The sequence below is a fragment of the Loxodonta africana genome, chromosome 8, assembly GCF_030014295.1.
Source record: "Loxodonta africana isolate mLoxAfr1 chromosome 8, mLoxAfr1.hap2, whole genome shotgun sequence".
Classification (NCBI taxonomy): Eukaryota; Metazoa; Chordata; class Mammalia; order Proboscidea; family Elephantidae; genus Loxodonta; species Loxodonta africana.
This window is the reverse complement of record NC_087349.1, coordinates 97088063-97113279: the sequence shown is the minus strand read 5'-3', so window position 1 is coordinate 97113279 and position 25217 is coordinate 97088063. Positions and strand designations below refer to the sequence as shown.

Genomic DNA, 25217 nt, shown 5'->3' with positions numbered 1-25217 from the left:
CTTACTACAGAGAAAAAATAATAGGCCTTTAAAAAAAAAGTTGGTAACTAAAAACAGGCTGAGATATGACAAACACTGTTGATTTTTTGTAATAAATTGCAGTTAATAGTTTCTCTAAGTAAAAAACAAAAACCCATGCCCATATAAAGCAATATTTTTGAAAATTCCATTATTGTATCATATGACATTACTGTATCATTAAAAAGTCATTAAACGACCTGGGAAAGAGTGCTTAGTAGCAGAAATACAAGATGTATTGAGTAACAATAAGGCAAACGTACTCATTAAGTATTAAGCTACTTTTGTTGACATCTTAACATTTTCGATAATGGAAGATTTTCTCTTTCACTAAAATAATCTTTACGATTCCTAGTTCTGATTTTTTGAGGATACAAAATCTATATTTTCATTTAAATGTACCTTACTTTATCCTTTTAAGATTCAACCTACTCCTTTACCCTTAAAAAATGTGATAATTAGTAATAGATTTCTCTACAATTTCAAGAATTTATACTTCTTTCCATTTCCCACTGCTCGGGTCGTAACACTCTTCTTTTCCTTCCCTGTTTGATTTCTGCAGCTCCCATGCCTACACCCTGGAAGTACTTCTATCAAGTTTTTATCCCTTTCCACCGTTTTCCCAGATTTGCCTATTAGCAGCCAGTTCCCTTAATTGGCTACATGATACTTCTTTGACCCTGAGGCTTTCTTAGAAGCAACCACTGTCCCTAACTTTCACCTGCAAAAAAGGCTGAATACTTGAGGTTTATCTGGCACCTTTATACTGATCCCGCCTTCCTCCAACTATTTATTAAATATACCTTAGGTGCTTGTTCCCTAAAGATAAGTTATAGTAAATACATATTTTCTCATTTCTTCTCCAAATTTAAAAGGATAAACAATAAATTGTCTCTATGCTTTTCATCTCAAAAGTATAATATTTTTCTTTTTAAAGATAGTTTGCTTCTTTAAATATAAAAATTTTAAATGAAAAATTATGATAAGCAAAAAAGTAACACCATCTAGGATAAATGAACATTTATGCTTTAGGAAAAAAAATAGAGAAACAAATGTGCTACAGTTAATTTAACAAATAAATGCATTTTCATAAAGTAAAATTACCCAAACATGCTTACACCTCAGGGAGCTGAATCCAATGTTCTCATCTTAGTCATTAACAGAAATGTAAATATGGTCAATTCCAATCTCACAAATGAACATCATTCAAGGATTGCATTTATCCTAATTCAAATTACAACAACTATTTCCATGAATTTTTCCCTATTTGGCCAACTCTATAATAACCCCCCTACTGTGAATTCCTTTAGTGTAGTTACCTGTATCACATCGGCACGTATCTGGTTATGTATTACATACCTGTTAGGAACTGAATTGTGTCCCCCCAAAATATGTGCTGTAAATACTAACTTCTATGCCTGTGGTTATAAACCCATTTGGCAATGGGTTGTCTTTAATGAGACAGGATTAGTGTAGGGTGTGTCTTGAGCCAATCTCTTCTGAGATATAAAAGAGACTGAACAAGCATGAAAGAAGCAGAGATAGGGATGAGCTATGCCAAGCCACATGAAGACTGCCTAGGAGCAGAAGACTGCCTAGTCTCTCAAAAGAGACTAGGAACTTCCTCGAGAGCTGACAGAGAAAGCTTTGCCCTAGAGCTGGCACCCTGAATTTGGACTTCTAGCCTCCTAAACTGTAGAAAATAAATGTTTCTTAAAGCCACTCACATGCAGTATTTCTGCTATAGCAGTACTAGATAACAAAATTTGGTACTAGAAGAGTGGGATGCTACTCTAACAGACACCTAAAATGTAGAAGCAGTTTTGTAATTGGGTAATGGGTAGAGGCTGGAAAAGTTTTAAGGTGCCTAATAGTAAAAGGAAAACTCTGGTGGTGTGGTGGTAAAGAGCTACGGCTGCTAACCAAAGGTCAGCAGTTCAAATCTACCAGATGCTCCTTGCAAACTGTATGGGGCAGTTCCACTCCGTCCTACAGGGTTGCTATGAGTCAGAATTGACTCGACAGCAACAGGTTTGGAACAGAAAAAGTCTAGATTACCTTGAAGTGACTGCTGGTAGAATTATGGATATCAAAGTTAATTCTTGTGAGGGCTCAGAAGTGTGGAGACCTATAGAGAAAGTCTCTTATTGTCTTAGAGAATACACACAGCACCAAAAACAGAACGTTGCTAGAACTGTGCATGTTAAATGTACCTCTGGTGAGACTTGACAAGAAAATGACAAACGTGACTGGACAATGGAGGAAGTGCAATCTTTTTCATGCAGTGGCAAAGAACTTGCTTGAATTATGTTCAAATATTTGGTGGAGGTAGAACTTGTAGGGAATGAGCTTGGATATTTGGCTGACAAGATTTCTAAGCCAGATCTTAAAGGGGCACGTGGTTTCTCCTTGTTGCTTATGGTAAAATTAAGAGGAAAGGGATGGACTTAAAAATGAACTGAGTAAAATGAAAACAAAACTTAAAGATTTGGAAAATTCTTATGTACAAGCTAAGGACACGTGTCTCAGAATTTTCACCAAGGACGTGGCTACACAAACTTCTGTTAAAGAGATTAAGCCTGTTACTGATGGATCTAACTAACGACCACAGCAGAAAATCCATCAGCTTAGACAGGCTAAAGGGGACAGAGACAGAACATTGTCTGCCTCCTGGAACTCTACAGGCAGGAAACTGGCCAAAGGAACTACATCTGCTGTCCTCCAAAAAAGAAAAGAACCATCCATGAAGCAGCTTGGAGATCAGCAAAGCTTCTGGAAGGAGTAGTAGCAGGGCCTTCTTGTTTTCAAAGGGTGGGGCCGTGGTCTCATAGGTATCAAAGACTGGGGCCATAGCACCCTAGGTGTCATAGTCGGATCTTCAGCAACCCGGTTCTATACTGTGAGTTGCCATTAAGGTGTGCCAGGGGATGGGGCCACTGCCCAAAGCTGAAGGAGCAGGGTTGCCATGCCCAAAGGGCAGAAGAACAGGGCCTGCTGGGCCGAGGGGGTGTGGTCATCACTCAGATGGACTAGGAGAATAGGGCTGCTCAAAAAGTAGCTGTCCCAGGGGGCCTGGAAGGCAGACCTGAAGCCAGAATCCAGGGGGCATGGCCAACACCCAGATGACTGCGGAGGGCTAGGACGTTGCCCAGAGGGATTCAAAGAAGAATTATTTTCAAGTCATGAGAGCTAATGTAAATTGTTCTGCTGAGTTTTGTACTTGCTTGGTGCCTGTTATCCCAACTCTTCCTCCATTTTCTCCCATTTGTAATGGAAATGTCTACCTTGTGCCTGTTCTACCACTGTACTTTGGAAGTACACAACTTGTATTCTAGATTTCACAGTTTTATAGATGAAGAATTTTGCCCCAGGATGAAATATGCCTAAAGTCTCACCTATAATTAAGATGATTCAGAAAATGAGGTTTTGGACTTGGAGTTGATTTAAGACTTTTGGGATGATGTGATGGGGTGAATGTGTTTTGCATATGTCAAATACATGAATTTCAGGAGGCCAAAGGTAAAATGTTATGGATTGAATTGTGTCCCGCAAAAATATGTGCTGCAAATCCTAACTTCTATGCCTGTGGTTATAACCCCATTTGGGAATGGGTTGTCTTTGTTGTGTTAATGATAGGATTACTGTAAGGTGTGTCTTATCTTAATCAATCTCTTGAGATATAAAAGAAATTAAACAAGTAGAAGAACGAGAGAAGCAGAGATAAGGGAAGAGAGACACCAAGCCACATGAAGACCACCCAGGAGCAGAAGCTCAAAAGAGAGAAGGAACTTCCTCCAGAGCCAACAGTGAGAGAAAGCTTTCCCCTAGAGCTGGCGCCCTGAATCTGGACTTTTAGGTTCCTAAACTGTGAGAAAATGTTTGTTTCTTAAAGCCAGTCACGTGTGGTATTCCTGTTATATCAGCACTAGATAACTGAGACAACACCTTTAGGTTTTTTTTTATTATTTTCATACATGCATGAGGGTCTTGCTGCTTTGCTATACTAAGCTCCCTGCTGGCATGGTCAGTTTGCTCTGTAATGTTTTATACTAGTGTGCTCCACTTACCAACTTGGCCAGGCTGTGCACCTTCAAACATTCAAAGTCTAGCTTCTTGTTCAGTAACTAGCCTTCCCTTCTACAGTGTTTTGGTAAGCAATTACTGATTATGTATTTAAAAAATATACAAGAAAGTTATTATAGAGTACTATGTGTCAAACACTGGGCAAGTACCAAAAGAGATTTAAAATTGAGGAAAATAATAAAATCAGAGGAAGACAATGGTAACTGTTTAATATTTATTAAGCATTCCCCACACATACATCGTCATAAGAAATGACATTATTAGTCCTCTTGAGGTCACACCTTAAGAATGGCAGAGTAAGGAAACAGTTTGTAATAGAACCTATGAAGCGTTACATTCGCAAAACCAAGATGACCCCCCTCGTATATACTTTTCTGTTCTCCTACTGTGTGAGGCCTGGCAACTCCAACTGCTGAATCAACCCTATCATCACTCAATATAAAAACACTTTGTTGTGAGCTCTTCTGAATAAAGACCAATTACATGCCAATCTCCTTGACCTCACAATTCAAATTCACTCTCATCCGTAGTATATTTAGTGAGACAGCAGTTTGACTCTCTTAAATTCTTCCCCTCACCTGAAATGAACAGACCTCAAGTTAAGATGGCCATTAGTTGTATATATGGTAGGTGCCTGGAGAAACAAGATGAGAGAGGGGAGAAGTGCGAGAAGGGTGTGAGGTAGAGAAAAGAAGGCTGTTTCTTAACATGAAAATACTGAGGTTCATTTTGTTCACTGCGTTCCAATACAGGAAAATGCTTCACTCACCAGCTGCCAGGCTGTGTGCACCTTTTAACATGCAATCTAGCTTTTGGTTCAAAAACAAGCCTTCCCTTCTGCAGTTTTTCAAGCTTTTCACATTAAGCAAGAATAACAACCTTCTTTTTCCACTTTCCATACTCATTTTGGTATAGTATAATGATAAAGTAAAGAAACTCATTTTCCTACATACCCCTGGCCACACAGCTTATTTTGTATTTTCACGGACTACTTTAAAACCTTGGAGAGCAAATTTAAGTTGTCTTCATGCCTGCTTACTTCAGTGCTAAATAAAGATGCCGATTTAACTAAATATATAGAATGAACACAAGGATTGATACAATAGTCTCAACAATGGATACAATGAGATGGACTGACACAACAGTCACAAAAATGGACTCAAACATACCAACGATCATGAAGATGGTGCAGGACTAGGCAACATTTTGTTCTGTTATACATAAGGCTGCCATGAGTCAGAGTCAACTCAGGAGCAACTAACAGTAACAAAAAATTTATAGAAGATGAAAAGTAAATCACTCCAACTCTAACTTTATTCAGGGAAAAAATTATGCTATTTTCATCACTGTGCATACTTACCTTATCAACATATTTCTTAGAATTGTAAAATCACAATGTTCACCATTTTCAACTATAAGAAAAAAATAGATCATACACATTATTTTTACTAAACCCAGTCTTGAAAGAAAATTTCACAGGAAATTGGAGGTTGCAACAAGAGAATATGCAAAACAGTTTCATTTTCATTACAGTTTAACACTGAAACAGAGTACTCAATTTAAAGACATACCAGACAAGTGTACTGTAACGTTTCTTTATTGCAGTCTAATCCTCAGTGATTAAAATTTGTGTAAACCTAACAAACGAGCTCTCCAGAAGGAAACACTTTTGAAATTTTGACAGGGGAGGGCACTCTTAATTACTACTACATTATTACCACCAGGAAACCCTGGTGGTATAGTGGTTAAGTGCTATGGCTGCTAACCAAAGGGCTGGCAGTTCGTCTCTGCCAGGCAGTCCTTGGAAACTCTATGGGGCAGTTCTACTCTGTCCTATAGAGTCGCTATGAGTCAGAATCGACTTGACGGCACTGGGTTTGGTTTTTTTTGTTTGGTATTACCACTGAGGTAAACAACGGGCAAAACTATTTGCCAAAAATGACTCTAAAAGGAAGCTGCCCCACATTGGAAAAATTAAAAAGGGTAAAAATATATTGGCATTTAGAGGAAAAAAAAAAAAAATTAAGAGCAAAGAATACACTATTAAAAAAAAAACTACATTTTAAAATTTTAGTGGTGGAAGTGAGGGGAATCACCTCAGGAAAACTTCCTTAGGTAACCAAAATGAAAAGTAAGATTCTTTATTTTTAAAAAATGTATCACAAATAGGAACACTCCTGGGGGGAGGGAGGGCTTTACCAAAAACTAGAATTACAACGCAGTTTCTCCAGGGCATATTTCCAAAGCGCGTAGAAGTTCTAAAGCCCTGCAATCGAAGGTTGCCTGACTATGAGAGAGAACTAGAGACAAGTATAGCGTACGGGTGGGGAAAGTCATTGAGAAGGTCAGTAACTTGGAATAATATCCTAAACAATACAGAATTGTTGAAAGTAATATCAGTAAGTAGGTAAAACAATCATAAATCAATCTTGCTTTCAAGTTACTATAATATAGAAGATTAGATACTAGGTTAAACCAATATAATAAACACAAATTTAGCAACACACTCCTATTGCCTAGAGGACTTTAGGGGTTTGATGATATAACTAAGTATTTTACTAGTGATTAGAACTCCTTACAAAATAAGTAATGAGGAGCTCTTAATAATAAAATGTTTTTACTCTAAAGATGTAATGCCAAAAAAAGGGACTTTCATCCTGAGAAAAGGAGATTTTGAATGTTTTGACTGAGCCTTCAAAGATTGTTCTTCATCATTCTTGAGGATCTCATATTCATCTGAAAGTTGGCTAAAAGCTACTAGTAGGCCTTCTCTCCAAAATTATTTTCAATTTCAGAAGGTTCATTAGATTCCCTCGAAGTAATCCTTGCATCCCAGGATACAATCCCTGTATTATAAGTATGGCCTCAAAAAAAAAAAGCAGGAATAGACTTAATGACTTAATAATGGGGGAGAGGAGGATGACAACGGACTTTTAACGTAGTACAATTTTAGGATTTGACACATATTTGACTTAATAGACAAGGTCTGAGAAACAAGCATGTACTTATAAAAATGAAACTGAAATGACAACTATCCTTGAAATCTAGACTACATCAATGCAATATACACACAGTACTATTTACTACAAATATAAAATTTTAATCACATTTTGAGAGATCTTATAGAAAGTCATTCACTGAAGAAAAGCTTACCTTCAGCAACACCCCAAGGATACTGTCTTCCTCTGACCCTTTTGCCATTAACTTCAATGATAGTATTACTACCTACCACAGCAAGAGGTAAACGGTCCTATAAAACAAAGTATTCTTGTTCAAATATATACCTACAGTCCTCACAAATCCAAGAATAAAGAAGTTACATCATTCAACAAATTAGCAAAAAAAAATTTACCTTTACAGTTTCTGCATTAGCTTTTACAGGCCACTGAATCACTATTTGGTCTACTACCACTACATTGTTATTACTTCCAAGGTAAACAACGGGTAAAATTTGCTAAAAATGACTCCAAAAGGAAGCTTAGAAAGTAATTAAAAAGGGTAAAAAAAATACACTGGCATTTAGAGGAAGAAAATTAAGCTTGTGACAAGTCTGCCTGTCTGATTACAAGCCAGCCCTAACAGTACTGGAAACACAGAATATTATACTTGCCACGCTCTAACTTTTGGAACTTCATAACCAGGGGATTAAATATGTATTCATTCATACTAACTCTAATCCTTTCAAAATTCTTGTGGCTCCCAGAAATATATAAGTAGTTATTGTAAAAAACCTCAGAAATGCTTCATTGCTCAGATGTATTCTATTATTCCAAGATAATTAAATTATTAGCCTAAATAACGCCATTGATCAATACAAAGTTTTAGGTTGATGGTACCTAGGAAAGCACTACAAATTATAAACTGTAATACTAAATTATGTTGGTATAGATTTTTGCTTTCTTTTTTAAAAAAGGACAAAAGAAAATATGCTTTTGTGTGGCTCCTAAAACAAAGGTTAAACAGAACAGTACGTAAAAACAAGTCCTTTCCTTTCGCATCTCTTGATTTTCAAGGAGGGAAACCGCATAACGTGAAACCAGTTAATTAAAAGTCATTTGAAGAGAGGAATTGTGTTATTCATCTCCCTTTTAGCATTCATATAATAATCAATAAAGTTAACTTGACAAAGTTGAACCAAACACTAAATAATTTCCCCATACATTTTATAAGCCAACTAACTACTTAAAAACGCTGATACATTTGGTCTTTCCTGTGGATATGACAGTATGCTTTTAATGCCCCAGAACATGTTATTACATGTATGGGTATGAGCCTACCTTTATCTTTTTAACAAGCTTATTTTCTTCTTCATCATCTGTTTCTGGAAATTCATATATTTTAATTTTATGTTCTTGGATTTCTTTCATTATCTAAAATGGAAGAGGAAGTTAGCAAATGAGCACCACTCATAATTAGTACCTTAAAAACCTGCTGCCTTAGTCTTACTTTTATCACACTCTTCTTGAGTCCCTACTATGGGTCTGTAGCACTAGATACTTTAATACTTTCCAAAGATACAAAACTGTATCTAATGTCAAAGCACTATGCTGGCGTTTTGCTTTTTTTTTTTTTAAACCATAAAGTTGATATATAAATATTATTTTCAAAATCCAATTACTTGGGAAGTGTTCAGTATAATGTTATAATATCAAAAAAGTAATAAAAATGACATTAGGACCCCAGAAGGGATTTTCCTGGTTGATTTTTACTTTGGGCCCTGGTGGAGCAATGGTTAAGAGCTTGGCTGTTAACGGAAAGGATGGCAGTTCGAATCCACCAGCTGCTTCTTGGAAACCCTATGGGGCAGCTCTACTCTGTCCTACAGGGTTGCTATGAATCAGAATCAACTTGAAAGCAAAGGGATTGTTTGTTTATAATGACCTTGGTCATTTTTTTACAATGACCGAGGTTCTTACTCTAGATGGAAATTCAGCTGAGTCAACAGAGTAAAGCTCACTTACAAATTTTACTAGAATTTGGTAAGGTTGAATAAGAAAGAATAAGAGCAACAATGGCCCACTCATCAGAAAATATTCTCATATGTATACATAGAAATCAGTGAGCCCACAAATATTGGGCAAGAGTACTGGGAGAAAGCATGCCCCGGAAATTAAGAAGCTAAAGAGTTAATAGAGAGGCTGCAGAATACCAAAGAAAGTCACCTTATTAATAACATCAGAAATGATTTCGTTCAAATGAAAAGATATTGTCCAAAATCACTCCAAATTCTAAACAGAATACAGATATCCAAATATTTCAACTACCTACCCTATCTGACCTTGTAGAACTAGCTCCCTAACCATACTAATATCATGACTCTACTTTCACAGCAGCATCCTCAGAAGCAAGGAAACAAACAAAATGTGTTACATGGTAACTGTACTGCCATACTGTAAACAGAAGTAAAGACTGCCTACTGGGAAAAACACAGCCACAGATATTTTAGAACTGGGGTATGTTATCTATACAATTTACATAGAAAAAACATGAGACTAAATGTCAGAGGCCAATAAGCAACTAGAAGAGAAAAAGAAAGAGCAGTAGCTAGCTCCAAGAGCAGTAATTCTTAGAGGTTCTACAGCAAAATGAAATGAGTGAGTATCTTCGAAGCAACAAATATTAAAAAAAAAAAAAAAAAAAAAGCCCCATCTTAATCTACAGAACCAGCTGGTAGGGATACAGTACTGTAACTTATTTTGAAAAAGCTTTGTATGTGATTCCAATAGGCGCTCCTGGTTAGGAACCAGTACTCTACGCACAATAAATAGAAAACTGTACAACCACTAGAATGCAAGTAATTTGAAAGTAGAGATGATTGCTTATTCATGTTTTTGGTCTCCAAGCCCTTAGTACAATTCCAGGCACAAAGGATTATTCAGAACAAGTTGGAATAATTTACTTCAGAGGAAGTAACTGAAGTAGACAAGAGAGTGGTTTTGGCTCTATACTGCCTATGATTCAAACTTTGGCTCTGCTAATCACTACCCATGTGACCCCAGGCAAGGTATTCAATCTTCCTGTGTCTCAGTTTCTTTGTCTGTAAAACAGAGATAATAATCTGCCTTATAGGTCATTCTTAGGCTTTAAATGCCTGGCACAAATCAAACCAAACCCATTGCCATCAAGTCGGTTTCAACTTACAGTGATCCTACAGGACAGAATAAAACTGCCCCATAGGGTTTTCAAGGCTGTAAATCTTCGTGGAAGCAGACTGCCACATCTTTTCCCCACAGAGCAAATGATGGGTTTGAACCACTGACCCTTCGGTTAGCAGTCAAGAGCTTAACCACTGAGCCACGAAGCTCCTTAAATGCTCAATATATGTTAGTTATTCTAGCATAAACCCTGCTGCCGTCGAATAAGAAAAATAATTTTAACATTATTAACTGTACTGATTTAAATAAATCCAGACAGAAGTGAACCTGTAGGACAGAGCAGAACCGCCCGGTAGTTTCTAAGGAGTGCCTGGAGGCTTCAAACTGCCGACCTCTTGGTTAGCATCCGTAGCACTTACCACTACGCCACCAGGGTTTCCCTAAATGGATTAAATACTTAAAATCTCAACACATTAAAATGAAGCAAACAACATTAATCCAGCTATGGAAATGCAGCAATATAACTGGTAGACAAAAGGAAACAAATTTTAAGATAGGTAAGTTCAATTATGTTCATATAATGAACTTTCATACAACGAAAACAAAATTAAAATGTAAGAAGCAAAAGAGAAAAAAATACTTGTGGAAACGAGATTTGAACAGCCAGAGTGAAAAGAACCCATATAAATACATAAAGGCAATACCCAGTACAGATGGTCCCTGATTTACAACATATTCTAGTTATGACAAACAGTTTTTAGTGTTTTTTTGTTGTTGTTCATCTTATTGTTGGTAATATATACAATGCTGCAGCATGTAATCTGCTGATGTTATCATTTTCAGATGTTCATTTTATGATTTAGTGTTCAAAACACTGCTGCATAAATTTAGTTTTCTAAATCTAATCAGGGGCTTCAGTTGCTTGAAAACAGACCCAAACGCTGATCACTTTGCTAAAGTCCATAGGCAGATTAGCGAAGCAGTGAGATGTTACCGCGAAATATATGAAGAAAAAAGAAAAGGATCATATAGACAGCTCTCACTAATTTTTTGACTAGAACCAACATCCCCATTCCCAGGGATAACCCAGATGATCCAGAACCTTCCACAAGTGACCTTACCACAAATGACAAAATGCCAACGTTGTCCAACTCTTCTTCATTGTCGGGGTAAACTTTTATAATTTGGGTATTTTTTTATGTATTAAAATATACCTGTAAGTTTATATGCAATCTTTCCAACCCGCAAAGACAAATAAAGACTGGATTTATAAAGATCCTGATAATAAAAGGCAATAATGAAAACTTAAAAAAAAAAAAGAGGTATCTGACTTACATCAGAGCCAACTTATGACACAGTTGTCACAACAGAACCCGTCGTAAGTCGGGGACTACCTGCACTACTGTCCAAAAAGACAAATGATTTGAACAGGGTATTCACAAAATAAATAAAAATAAACCCCTACTTTAAAAAGTTTAGCCTTTCTAGAAAATAAAAGTTAAACTGTTGTTGCTGTTTCTGTGTGCTGTTCAGTTGATTCCAACTCATAATGACCCTACAGGACAGAGCAGGACTGCCCCAAAGGGTTCCCAAGGCTGAAATCTTTACAGGAACAGTTCACCAGGTTCAGCTGGTGGGTCTGAACTGCCAACCTTTCAGTTAGCAGCCAAGTGCTTAACTATTACACCATAAGGGCTCCTTAAAGAAACTATTAGGTATCACTTTATTCCCAAAAAGTTGTAAAAATAAAAATGACAAACAATGGTGGCAAGGCATAGTGAAATAAATATGTCTGTTATAAAAGGAATAAGACTGTCTTATTAGGAAAGTACCATCACAAAATAAAGAATAAGAAATAATTCTAAGAAAGTAATTCTGAAGAAAAGGGGCATGGTGGTGTGGGCTACACAGAAACATCTAGTCTTATTTATATTGTACCAGTATTTTAAAAAATTACCAAAGGATAAGGGTACTATGACAGTGGATAAGAGCTCTGAAGAGAAAACAAAGGCACGAGATTATTTTCAGTAAAGGTTACTTTTAATACAGCATAAACAACAATATAGCAAAGGAGCAAGAAAAATAGATTGCAATACATTGTGCAGAAAATGATAAAAAACTGCAAATTATACAAATGGTATAAAAATCCCTGAATTCAAACTCATTCTGCTCACCTGTTTTTTAAACTGTTGGCACTCCTCTGGTGTGAGTGTGTCTGCTTTGGCAATAAGTGGGATGATATTCACTTTTTCATGTAAGCGCTTCATAAACTCAATATCCAATGGTTTAAGTCTGAAATATACAATATTTATTATGACAAAATTGGTCAGTTTGGAGGAGTATATTCTTCACATTCCCAATACTAAATTAAATATAGTAGAACTACTTAACAATGTTTCATTCTGTTACACATAAGGTCACCATCAGTCGGAGCCAACTTGATGCCAACTAACAACTTTACTTACTTATCAGAAACACTGTCTCTGAAGATGTATTGGGCCAGCAACAGTTAGGTACAACCGGACTTCAACAAGCACTGGAGTAGGTTAAGAAGGCTTTGACTCCTGCCTTTGAACCCCTGGTCATAGGATTTTAGTCCTAAGGAGGAATTAGAAAAACCAGAAAGGCTCCTAATAGAATTTCCTAGAATAACAGACTACATATTTATTACTCAAAATTTGTGATTTAAAAATTGTTTATTTTTAAATGAAAAGAAATGGCAGCCCTGTTTCAACCCTACATTCAATTCTTGCTATCAACTATCCTTCTCAGAGAAGATGCTAAAAGATAATCTTCATTATTATTTCTTTACAGTCTAGCTGCTGACTCCATTTTGATATTATACTTTCAAGAAGGTCACCAAATACATACTTGCTGCTAATATATTACCAGCTAAATTTTTAATAACTCATAAATACTATGTTGCTTACCATTCATTACTTTCTAAATGGTCCTAATTCGCAGCATCTGACGTAAAATAAAATAAAACCCGATCTGTTGTCATTGATTCCGACTCATAACAACCCTATAGGTCAGAGCAGAACTGTCCCATAGGGCTTCCAAGGAGCGCCTGCTGGACTAGAACTGTTGACCTTTTGGTTAGCGGCCGAGCTCTTAACCACTATACCACCAGGGTTTGCTGTTCCCCATTAGGTACTTTTCAGGATCCTCTTTGTATGCTAGTCCCTTAAGAGCTATGTTCCTCAGAATTCTTTACTAGGTCCTCTTCTCTTCTTACTCTACATTCTGTAAGACATCATCTACTAACAAGAGTTCAATTATACCCTATAGGCCAATGACTTCCAAATCTTCATCTCTAGCCCAGATTTCTCTAGAGTTCCAGACCTGTGTCAAACTACCCAGTAGATATGCAACTTCAACATTTCATAAGCACCTTAAAATCTTGATAACCAAAAGCTCACCTGAACTCCCAAGTCCCCCCAGCCCATGCTTTCTATCTCAGTGAATGGCACTATTACTCAATGGAGCCCAATTATTCAAGCCTGAAACCTAGGATTCCTCCTCTAATTTTCACTTCCAAAAATTCACCAAGATTCACTGAACAAAGAAATATATTTATATATTTATTCCCATTGCCATTACCTTAGTTCAGGCCACCAGGACCTTTTATATGGGTAACTACAAGAGTCTTATCTGGTTTTCCTCCAAACCACCCACATTGTAACCACAGAAGTCTTAAAAACAAAACAAAACTCAAAGCTGGTTTGAGTCATTCCCTGACTGAAAACCTTACTAAAGAACAGATTCCTGAGCTTACATAGCCTACAAGGCCTGTTAGGACAGTCTCTCCAGCTGGCCTCATGTCTTAGCACTCCTGGCCTTTCCTTTGCCACCTCCTGCTTTCAATGTTCCAGCTTTTATAAACTTCTCACAATTCCTTGAAAGCACCATACTTTGACCTCTGTACATAGGCTACTGCTTCTGCTGGGAAAACCTTCCACCCCACCCCCTCTTACTTGGTCTGCCTAGTTCTTATTCATCCCATAGGATCTTGCTTACAACTCTCATTTCCTATGGGACTAGGCATCCTTCTGTAAGAGTTCAAAGTACTTAGTGTGCTGTACAGTAATTGCCTACTTGTGCATTTGTTTTTCCCATCTTTTCACTAGAAGATTCTACAGAGTAAAGGACTGTGTCTCATTCATCTGTATCCCTAGCACCTAGCACAGTGCGTAACACTTGAGAAGGTGCCCACATATTTGACAAAAAAAAGTAAACTGCTGTGTTTATCCCTGTGTTCTTTAGTGACTCTAAGTAAAAACCAAAGAAATTTCTCACATCTAAAATATACTGTGGAATATAATGTTCCACAAGACTAAACGAAGATAAAGGGAATATTCTGCATAGGAATATCATTCTAAAGTGGCATCACTCACCTTTTTATAAAACTATGAGGAAAAATAGCTCTAAGTTATGCAATATTTTGATATAAATTTTATTGACTAGTATAAAGAAAAAGCTCTTGTTTTTAGGTGCTGTTGACACACATACAAACACACAATTACACGTGTATTTTTAAAGTTGGGGAAGAGGGCTGGGGCCCTGAGATGCTGATGAGGTATTCCTTTTCATTAATGAATAATGCTGCATCTCATTGTGGTAGTGAAGCTGGCTGGTAGAAAGATGCGGGTGAGGAGGCAGAAGGAACAGATGGAGAATTAAGATAGAACAGATTGTTGCTTCCTACTCTAATTCTCCTTATCTTGAAACCCTGGAAGTTGCTGGGATTCAGAGACTGGGGAACACGATGGGAAAGCAAATACATTTGGAATTACACCGTATTATTTATAAACACTGCCTTTACTTCACTTGGGCTAAATGAAAGAATCTAACAATCTTTGAAAATAATTTTGTTTCGCTTCTTTTCATCAGTAAATGTAACAATATAAAAGCCACGACCTATTCAATCTTAGAAAAATTTATAGCTTAAAGTCTCCGGATTATGCTCATGATCAAAATTTAAACTACCAATACCTTGCTATTTTCGTAAGTTCATACAAAAGCAAAAGCCTGCTTAAACCAAGGACAGAAAAGCAAAGAGTTCAGTTAATCCAAAATTTCAATACATCTTAAGAGTATTTAATACAAAATATTAAAGTCAAAAGCCAAGTTAACAAGGTAAGATTTTATACTTAAAAAGAAAACAATACTTGCTATTATTTATATTCCAACTTTAAAGAAGAAAAACACTTAAAATAGCCATGACAAGTAAACTGGGGACATCAACTTCTTAAAAAGAAAATAAATCAAATCATTAAAAAAAATTAAATTTTAGAAAAAAACTTCAAAAAAGTTTAGAAAATACCCGGATAAAACCCTCCTGCTTTTCAGTGAGTTTGTGTTAATGGGGGAGGAATAACTCAGAAAAGGAGGGTGAGAATGGCTGCACAATTCTAAGAATGTAATCAATATCACTGAATCGTACACATAAAAATTGCTGAATTGGTGTATGTTTTGTTATGTATATTCTCAACAACAGAATAAATAACAACAAAACAAAAAACCCTCCTGCCCTTTTAAGGGAAACCCTGGTGGCGCAGTGGTTTAAGAGCTACGTCTGCTAACCATAAAGGTTGGCAGTTTGAATCCACCAGGTGCTCCTTTGAAACTCTATGGGGCAGTTCTCCTCTGTCCAATAGGGTCTCTATGAGTTGGAATCGACTCGACAGCAATGGATTTGTTTTTTTTACGGTCTTTCAAATTAATATACAAATTTCAGAAACTTTCAAAATATGAATGGAAAACAGTTAAATCACATGTAGATTACACTCTGATTAAAAATCTTCCTCTGTTCATTTAATTTTATTTCAGTTTATCTTTTCATCACAAATTTAGTTTTTTAACTGTTGCTTTTAAATGATGGAAATTCTATTTCTAGAAGTTAAGCTGACTTTAGAGGGAAAAGACTATTTAACCTCAAAGCCTATAGCAAAACAGCAAAATAAGATTACTATGGAACAAATGAAAATGTGTGTGTGTATACATTTCTAAGACAGAAAACCTTCTACATAAAACTCACTCTAAAAATGGCGTGGCACTGCTGGTGGGAATATAAAATGGTACAACCACTCTGGAAATCTATCTGGCGTTATCTTAAACAGTTAGAAATAGAACTACCATACAACCCAGAAATCCCACTCCTCGGAATATACCCTAGAGAAATAAGAGCCTTCACACAAACAGATATATGCACACCCATGTTTATTGCAGCTCTGTTCACAATAGCAAAAAGCTGGAAGCAACCAAGGTGTCCATCAACGGATGAATGGTTAAATAAATTGTGGTATATTCACACAATGGAATACTACGCATCGATAAAGAACAACGACGAATCTGTGAAACATTTCATAACATGGAGGAACCTGGAAGGCGTTAGGCTGAGCGAAATTAGTCAGAGGCAAAAGGACAAATATTGTATAAGACCACTATTACAAGATCTTGAGTAATAGTATAAACTGAAAAGAACACATACTTTTGTGGTTACGAGGGGGGGAGGAAGGGAGAGGGTTTTTTACTGATTAGTTAGTAGATAAGAACTGCTTTAGGTGAAGGGAAGGACAATACTCAATACATGGAAGGTCAGCTCAAATGGACTGGACCATAAGCAAAGAAGTTTCCGGGATAAACTGAATGCTTCAAAGGTCAGCGGAGCAAGGGCGGGGGTTTGGGGACGATGGTTTAAGGGGACTTCTAAGTCAATTGGCAAAATAATTCTATTATGAAAACATTCTGCATCCCACTTTGAAACGTGGCGTCTGGGGTCTTAAATGCTAACAAGCAGCCATCTAAGATGCATCAATTGGTCTCAACCCACCTGGAGCAAAGGAGAATGAAGAACACCAAGGTCACATGATAACTAAGAGCCCAAGAGACAGAAAGGGCCACATGAACCAGGGACCTACATCATCCTGAGACCAGAAGAACTAGTTGGTGCCCGGCCACAAACAATGACTGCCCTGACAGGGAGCACAACAGAGAACCCCTGAGGGAGCAGGAGATCAGTGGGATGCAGACCCCAAATTCTCACAAAAAGACCATACTTAATGGTCTGACTGAGACTAGAGGAATCCCGGCGGTCATGGTCCCCAAACCTTCTGTTGGCACTGGACAGGAACCATTCCTGAAGACAACTCATCAGACATGAAAGGGACTGGACAGTGGGTAGGAGAGAGATGCTGAAGAAGAGTGAGCTATTTGTATCAGGTGGACACTTGAGATTGCGTTGGCATTTCCTGTCTGGAGGGGGGATGGGAGGATAGAGAGAGTTGGAAGCTGGCAAAATTGTCACGAAAGGAGAGACTGGAAGGCCTGACTCATTAGGGGGAGAGCAAGTGGGAGTACGGAGTAAGGTGTATATAAACTTACATGTGACAGTTTGACTTGATTTATAAACGTTCACTTGAAGCTGAATAAATGTTAATAAAAAAAAAAAAAATGGCGTGGCATCACAGGTCCTCTAACATCAAAAGGGGGAAGAGAATCCAGATTAGCCATCAGCCCAAAACTAATGATTTCTATTAGGTGGAGGTGAAACGCATCTCTACCCTTCAACCTTTTTACCAATCCTGACACCAGCCTCTCTCCCACAGCACACTCTACTTCTCTGCTGGGTTCAATAATTCCTTGCAATGGCTACACAGAACTCACAGACCATGCTCACAGTTGCGGGGTTTATTAGGGAAGTAACAGGCTACAATTCAAGATCAGGATTAACTTGGGAGTAACAGTACAACTCAGGATACAATTCTTCAATCAGGACGGCTTCTTCTCAACCTGCTGCTGCTGGGCCCTGTGGTCTCTGTCTGGGCCCTACACTCTTGGCCTGGGCCCTACATTCTTAGCTCCCGCTCAGGTTGAGTGTTATACCTTTTTAGCTCTGCCAATAAGTTCTTAGAGGCACCCTACTCAGCCAGGAAGCCCCCTGCCCAAAGGTGTTCAGCTCTCTCACCCCATGGGTCAGCATGCGCACCGTAACTGCCTCACTCCGTGGGCAGAAAGCCCAATGAGTCATCTTACACCAGTCTCCTGGTTTCTGCTGCTACCATTTCTTTGCCAAGCTTGCTTGCTGCCACTTCTCACCCTCTCATGCTTTCTCCAGTGTTACAGCTCTGTCTCCTGGGTCTAGGAGGTTATGCAGCACAGGAACCCGAGTCCAAAGGATGTGCTCTGCTCCCAGCTTTTCTTCTTGATAGTAGTAAGGTCCCCCTTCCCCACTTTTGGGATTGGCTCCCTTTAAGCCTAACAGAGTGGCAAAACTGACCAATCCCCTCGTTAGGGTTCCATACATCTTATTTGTATGGTCCCATTCCCACAAGGGTTCCGTGCACCTTATCTACAGTATTAGCAGGCTGTGCAAGCCTCTTGGTGGGCCACAAGTACTTTATTTGCATAGTCCCACCCAGTCATTTTAAGGGAGCCACAAGATTCCATGTGGCTGGAAGGACCATATTAAGTAACACAGTGCATGGTATTCACTGATTTAAGTTGCAATCGGTATCTAAAAGGTAAAAACATCATCTTAAAATTCACATTCCAAATTGGTTAAAAAAAGAAAAAAAAAGGTTAAAAAGGTTAAAAAACTGTTTTTTAAAAAAAGCTGTTAAAAAACTGTTGCTGTCAAGTCAATTCCGACTCACAGCAACCCTACAGGACAGAGTAGAACTGCTCCATAGGGTTTCCAAGGAACGGCTGGTGGATTCAAACTGCTGACCTTTTGGTTAGCAGCCCAGTGCTTAACCCGTTGCTGTCGAGTCGATTCCAACTCAAACTTACCCACCACTACACAAGGGGAAAAAGGCAACAAGAGCTGATATCATAAGTCAGCTCTGCATTCAGTGATGATCATTTGGCAGGGCTGGGTCGGGGGCACTGCAAATATAATGACGGACTGGTTTATAATTACTCCTAAAAGAGATCCCTCTAAAAAGGGAATCCGGGGACTACCCTGACAAGATAGAAAGGACCTAATTCATTTATCATAGCACCTAAAATTTCAGTTTGTAGCGAGCAGCGGATTTGTAACTCTCAACATAAAATTTGGTGCATATTCTTTCACTTAATATATAGTAGCACCTACCAATGGCCAAAATTTTGTTCAATTTCTAAATATAGTTAACCCTTTCACCCCTACTACTACATACAGGTACTATTTACATTTTGTGCCTCTGGGGTTTCTGGAGAGACTTTTTTTTTTTTTTTATTTAACTATTTATAGTATATGCTGGCATTGGGACAGGGCCTTGCATAACTGCATAAAATAGAAGGATGTTCATCAGCACTGTATTTCTGGGTTGAGAGGTTATTGTATGAAGTGCTGCATCCTGGAGGAGTAACTGTGTAAAACTTTTGTCTCTACAGCAAGATAAGGCTTATAAGTATATTTACTGTTTCCTTTGTATTTTGGGAAGGTGTACTTTTTGGGGTTAGGTAATATTTACGTGAATAAGTTATTTTCAGGTGCAACAGAGTGTAAGCATGCATCCTTGATGTACTCTATCACCACAGGTACATAAACCCACTGCTGTCAAGTCGATTCTGACTCATAGCGAGCCTATAGGACAGAGCAGAACTGCCCCACAGAGTTTCCATGGAGCGCCCGGCGGATTTGAACTGGTTAGCAGCCACAGCACTCAAGTACTGTGCCACCAGGGTTTCCCACATATACATATCACTTACATTTTTTGCCTCTCAGTCTTCTGAACTGCAAGATAAGGCTTATAAGTATATTTATGATTTCCTGTGTGTTATTGGGAAGGTGCAGTTTTCAAGATTAGGTGATATTCAAGTGAATAACTTATTTTCAGGTACGAAACAGTGTAAGCACATCCGACTCTGACAGGTTGGTAAGCATTTACCTGTCAAGGGAACCAGAAGGCGACGCAGAGAACGCAGCACTAAGAACAAGCAGACTCAAACAATAGTTACGTGCAGCCCAGTGCAGGGTGCCGTTATGTGGTACACCATGTTTTCAAGTTTCACTCAGTAAAATTGCCAAGATAAAATGATTTTTTCCCTGCCTTGTTCCATCTATCCTACCTCCACAGCACACAGGCACATACGTCTACCAAATAATATAAAAATCCATCATACATAACAAAAAATTACCAACACTGAATGATTCAGCATGCACTCTATCAGCGAAAAATAATTACATCACAGAAAAATTACAAACATAATTCAATAATGAAAAGCTCTTCAAAAGTACATTTTTAAATATAGAAAATAAAATTCTGAATGTCTATCCCTTTTGACAAATAAGAAATGGCCCAAAGCCACTACACATCATTTGAATCATATAAAATTTTTTTCTGGGGGGAAAAAAAAAAAACTTGTTTCCCATGCAATTTAAAAAAATGCATTTTCCCCAGAGGATGGCAGGAATGTGATTTCATGAGAATTATTAAAACTTGGAAAGAGTCCACAGATCTAATAATAAAATTGGTTATAAGCTGACAAATTTCTATTGACTTAGCTACAAATTAAGATTTTCTTCTTTGCTGCCTTCCAGGAAAAATCCCCAGCAAGTTACGCTAGAATTATAAAAATAAATAAATTCAGGAAAAAACTACAAGAGTGCTCATAAAAGGCTATACAGTGTGTTATATTTTTCAGGTTACTTTCTTTGAGCCTTTAAAATGGATGAGCCAGTTTAGTGATTTAAATATGTAAACTTCTGAGAACACTGTAGGAGAAAGACTATTAGAAAAATGAAAAATTTTCACTACTCCCAGCTGATAGTGCACAAATGGCAAATTATACAACTGAGGCTCCCTATTAAACCAAGAAAGATAATGATAATGGGCTCCAGCCTATCTAGAAAACAAGTGGAGGGAGACACAGAAAACAGAAGAGAAAGGTACTCTTACAAAGAACTGGTTCACACTGCTGTAATGCGGGTATTAGATTATTTAATGCTATTTAATCAATGTCACTTTGATGCTGTATAACAGTCCAGTTTTGTTTGGAGAGATAGCAGAGGTGCAATCATCAGATAGTTGAATTATGCTGAGTCATTTAGCCAAAGAAAAAGTTTGAAGATTAATTAGAGACATGTGCAGCTAACAATGACATGTCTACTCAAAATGAGAGACGAGTACAAACAACAAAAAATGGAGTACAGCCTGAGCCTACTAACAGAACAATCAAATCAGAAGGATGTTTAGATACTTAGATCCTAACTCCTAATAAGTAGCAAAGCTGATGACACAATACTCAAACAATGTGACTGCGATAGCTTAGGTACAATAGAGGCCAAACAAATTTATCAAAGAAAGAAACAGCACCTGAGAATATTTCTACTTAAGATTTTTTGTACCCCTCTGTCATACCTATAGCAAATAACATCTCTGGGTTTCTTAGAATATGTCTAAGCTAATTGTTACGGCTGCTTTTCCTTATTTGGTGGTTCAATTAGTGGCAAAGAGTGGTCAAAAAAAGCTACATTAGCCACATTCAAACTTCAAACCATAATAGAAACACTCTTCCTTTCTTCCTTAGGTATGTAGAACCAAGAAAATAAAATCATTGTTGGCTTCCCTAGAACTTAATAAGCTTTTCTACAAGTCATTTTTACATGGAGCTTGGGATTTTACATTTGGTATGCTTTGGTACAGTTTTAGAGATAAGGATTGCTAAAATAGGCATACAATGTTAATAGTAAAGTAAAAGGTATCAGAAGCGTCAAGGTACTGACCCATGTCCTGAAGGAGCAATGAAGTATAAACAACACTGCACTCTGTTGTCAGGCATCTGACGTCTGTTCACTCGAGATTCTGCGTTTAAGTAGTCTTCAAATTTACTATCAATGTAATCGATAACAGGCTGCCAGCTATAGGATGCAGAAAGACAAAACAATTAAGTTGAAATTCTGTATATTAATGTACAACTGGTGACTCTATTTAAAGGGCAACAGTTGTAATCGGCATTTTTATTGTTGATTTGTGACTTAGGAGATCCCATGTACTGCAGAGTAGAACCGCTCCATAGGGTTTTCCTGGCCATAATCTTTAAGGAAACAGATTGCCAGGCAGGGGTGAATTAGGGTAAGAAACGGTGCTACTGGGTAGGTCTGAATCACCAACCTTTGGGTTACCAGCCAAGCACAAACCATCTGTGCCGCCCAGGGACCTTTTTTGTAATCAGTATTTTTAAATGGGCAAAATCAATTTAACAGGTGGAAGATAACCTTCCCTAGTTACTACTTGTACATACTGGTTCAAGAAACAGGCATAAATTAAGCTAAATAAATCTTGATTCATTATTTCTAATTTTCCAAATAAAATAAAATTGTCAAAATACTGCCAATTTATTATTGGCATATTATATGCATCGATGAGTGTATCAAAGCTCAGATACTTTGTACAATATGAAAACATTATACCTAAGGAGTTTTAAATTTCTAATGAAAAGATTACTTTAAATAATATAAAAACCTCATGATAAGTTTACTTAGATATTATAAGAACTGACAGAAAATTATTTCAAAAACAATTGGAAATCAAAGAAAAATAATATTTCTTATAAGGTACTAAGATTTACTACTTATGACCAAAATTTCATGGGGTTTTTCTTCACTTATTAAAAAAATCTGAAGGTCTAAAAATGAAGTTTAAGTTAGGATAAGCTAGAAAATAATTCATACAAATGAATAAAACTCTAGTAGAGAATGAAAACTTTTAAATTTTTTTATATAGAGAGAGTTCTTATACCTAACTAGATGTTGTTTTAGAATTTAATTCTTTAAAATAATTCTATGTAAGTATTATTTTCATTTTATAGAAAAAGAAATGGAATCACAGACATTAAACAACGTCAAGTAACTTGACAATGACCCTGGGTTCTATTATTATAAGTTCAGTCACGTTTGCTAAGACGAAAAGTTTTATAGTATCAGGTAGAAAAGTTTAACCACCTTTCCCACTCCCCAAATGCCAATGAAAAGCACCGAGTACAAACCCCTTTCTTACCAATTACTATTATCCACTGCATCTCCAAATCCTGGGGTATCAACTATCGTGAGCAGTAACTGAACTCCACCTTCTTTGATTAAAACTTTGGATTGTTCCACCTGTAAGAGTCATTGGTACAGATATTAATATTGTATATTACATTAGTGGTATCCAACAAGGGAGAAGAAGTAGGGATGTAAGTGTTTATCAAAACCAACTGGGAAGTTTTTCCAAACTAAATCTATCCACCCCGACATTTCCTTTAAAATCAATATACTGTGGACATAAGGAGTCCTGCATACTTTAAAGAAAAGCACGTATGTAGTAAATAGTCTGCCAAGCTCTTGGCAAACTCATGTAGGGTTTATGGCTCATACTTGGTGTAGGGAAAGAAAGAGGAACTGATAAAATAGTAATAACCACTAAAGCCATAAAATACTTATAAGCCCTAAATGCATAGCTAATAATATAAATAAACGATATGTTTGAATGATTCCATAATTCACAGAACCAAATGTGGTTAATCAGACAGGCACATCTTACATTTATTTTAAACGTTTTCCTGGACTAACTCCATCTAGTTCGGTCCAAATCAATTACTCAAGTGAACTTATTACGATTCCCAACTCTTTCTCAACGTGACTATAATTATTAACACTTGTGTTTATGTTAAGGCTAAGATCCAAGTCTCTTCTCAAATGTGATACTGTATACTCTGGCCAGTGCAATCAGCAAAGGTCCAGACAGTGAAAAAAATGTTTTCTGATATGGTGAACTTCTATTAACATTGTTTAAGATCTTTACTTCTATTTAGAATTAAAAAGAAAAAGTTATTTGAGAGAGGGCACTGGACTTAAACAACAAGAACAACAACAGTTCCTGGTACAATCTAAGATTATCTGTAACCCCAAGCTCTATATCGTGTATACTGATTATTCATCCTGAGCATATGTTTCTGCTAAATGCAGTTCTCCTCTGTGCTACTGGGTCACTATGAGTCAGAATCAACTTAACAGCACTCAACAACAACAAGGCAAAAGAAACACTGACTAAAATAGGAAAAAGAGTAGTTCTCCCAGAAAAAGACAAGTTTTCACTGGATGCACAGGTATATTAAGCACTTATTAAGGGTAGTGGCTCTGGGTATGCTGACAGGATAACTAATACAAAACACAAAAATTATACCCAAACTATGACTAAGTGCCATCCAAATAAAAAACTAAATCCACTGCCATTGAGTCAATTTCGACTCACAGCAACCCCATGCGCTAGAGCAAAAATGCTCCATAGGTTTTTCTTGGCTGTACTTTAGTGGAAGCAGTTGGCCAGATCTTTCTTCTGTAAAGCCATTGGGTGGGGTCAACTACCAACCTTTAGGTTAGCAGTGGATTACAAACTGCCTGCACCACTCAGGGACCTCAAAGTGCCATAAGATGGCACAAATTAAGTACTACCGGATTTAAGATGAAAATGTGAAAAGCATGTGAAATGTAAAAGTCGTGTGAAAAGCAATTTCAACCATTTACGTTGATTAAAAGGGGTTTGGAAAGGAAAAGTGACTAATTTCTGTGAAGAAAATGTTTGGTTCACCTTTAGAGATTCAGAAATGGTGATGTCTTTCCATTTTTCTTTGGCATTTTCTTACAGATGCTAGCTGATGCATGAAGTGTGTACTGAGTTGGGGCTAATGATTGTCGAACAAGAAGGTCTACAGTAGCAATGTTCAGTAAAGTTTCTGCAATGATAGAAATGGTCTATCTGCACTGTCCGATATGGTACCCACTTACCCACAAAGTCCTTGAAATGTGGCTAGTGAGACTGAAGGTCTGAATTTTTTGTTTAAATTAATTTAAATTAACTTAAATAACCAAATGTGGCTAGTGGCTACTGAATTGAACAGTGCAGGTCTACAGCATTCAAAAGTTTTTTGTTAGGAGAATTGTATTATCAAGAAAGAAACTTTGCTACCACTGCTTCTCTGGTACCAGGTTACCTTAATAATAAACTCACTGCCGTCAAGTTGATTCTGACTCATAGCGACCCTATAGGACAC

General features: G+C 37.3%; 1 protein-coding gene across 1 annotated transcript in view; it reads right to left on the bottom strand.

Moving 5' to 3' along the window:
* The window catches only part of SEPTIN7 (septin 7), a 72258-nt gene that overhangs the window by 17052 nt on the left and 29989 nt on the right, over window positions 1-25217 (bottom strand). The window contains exons 4-9 of the mRNA XM_010587172.3: window positions 23183-23283; window positions 21910-22044; window positions 12371-12488; window positions 8379-8471; window positions 7255-7351; window positions 5462-5513 (exon numbers count right to left, since the gene is read on the bottom strand). Of these exons, the coding sequence (XP_010585474.2) occupies window positions 5462-5513; window positions 7255-7351; window positions 8379-8471; window positions 12371-12488; window positions 21910-22044; window positions 23183-23283 (596 nt within the window). The remainder of the gene's footprint in view (window positions 1-5461; window positions 5514-7254; window positions 7352-8378; window positions 8472-12370; window positions 12489-21909; window positions 22045-23182; window positions 23284-25217) is intronic.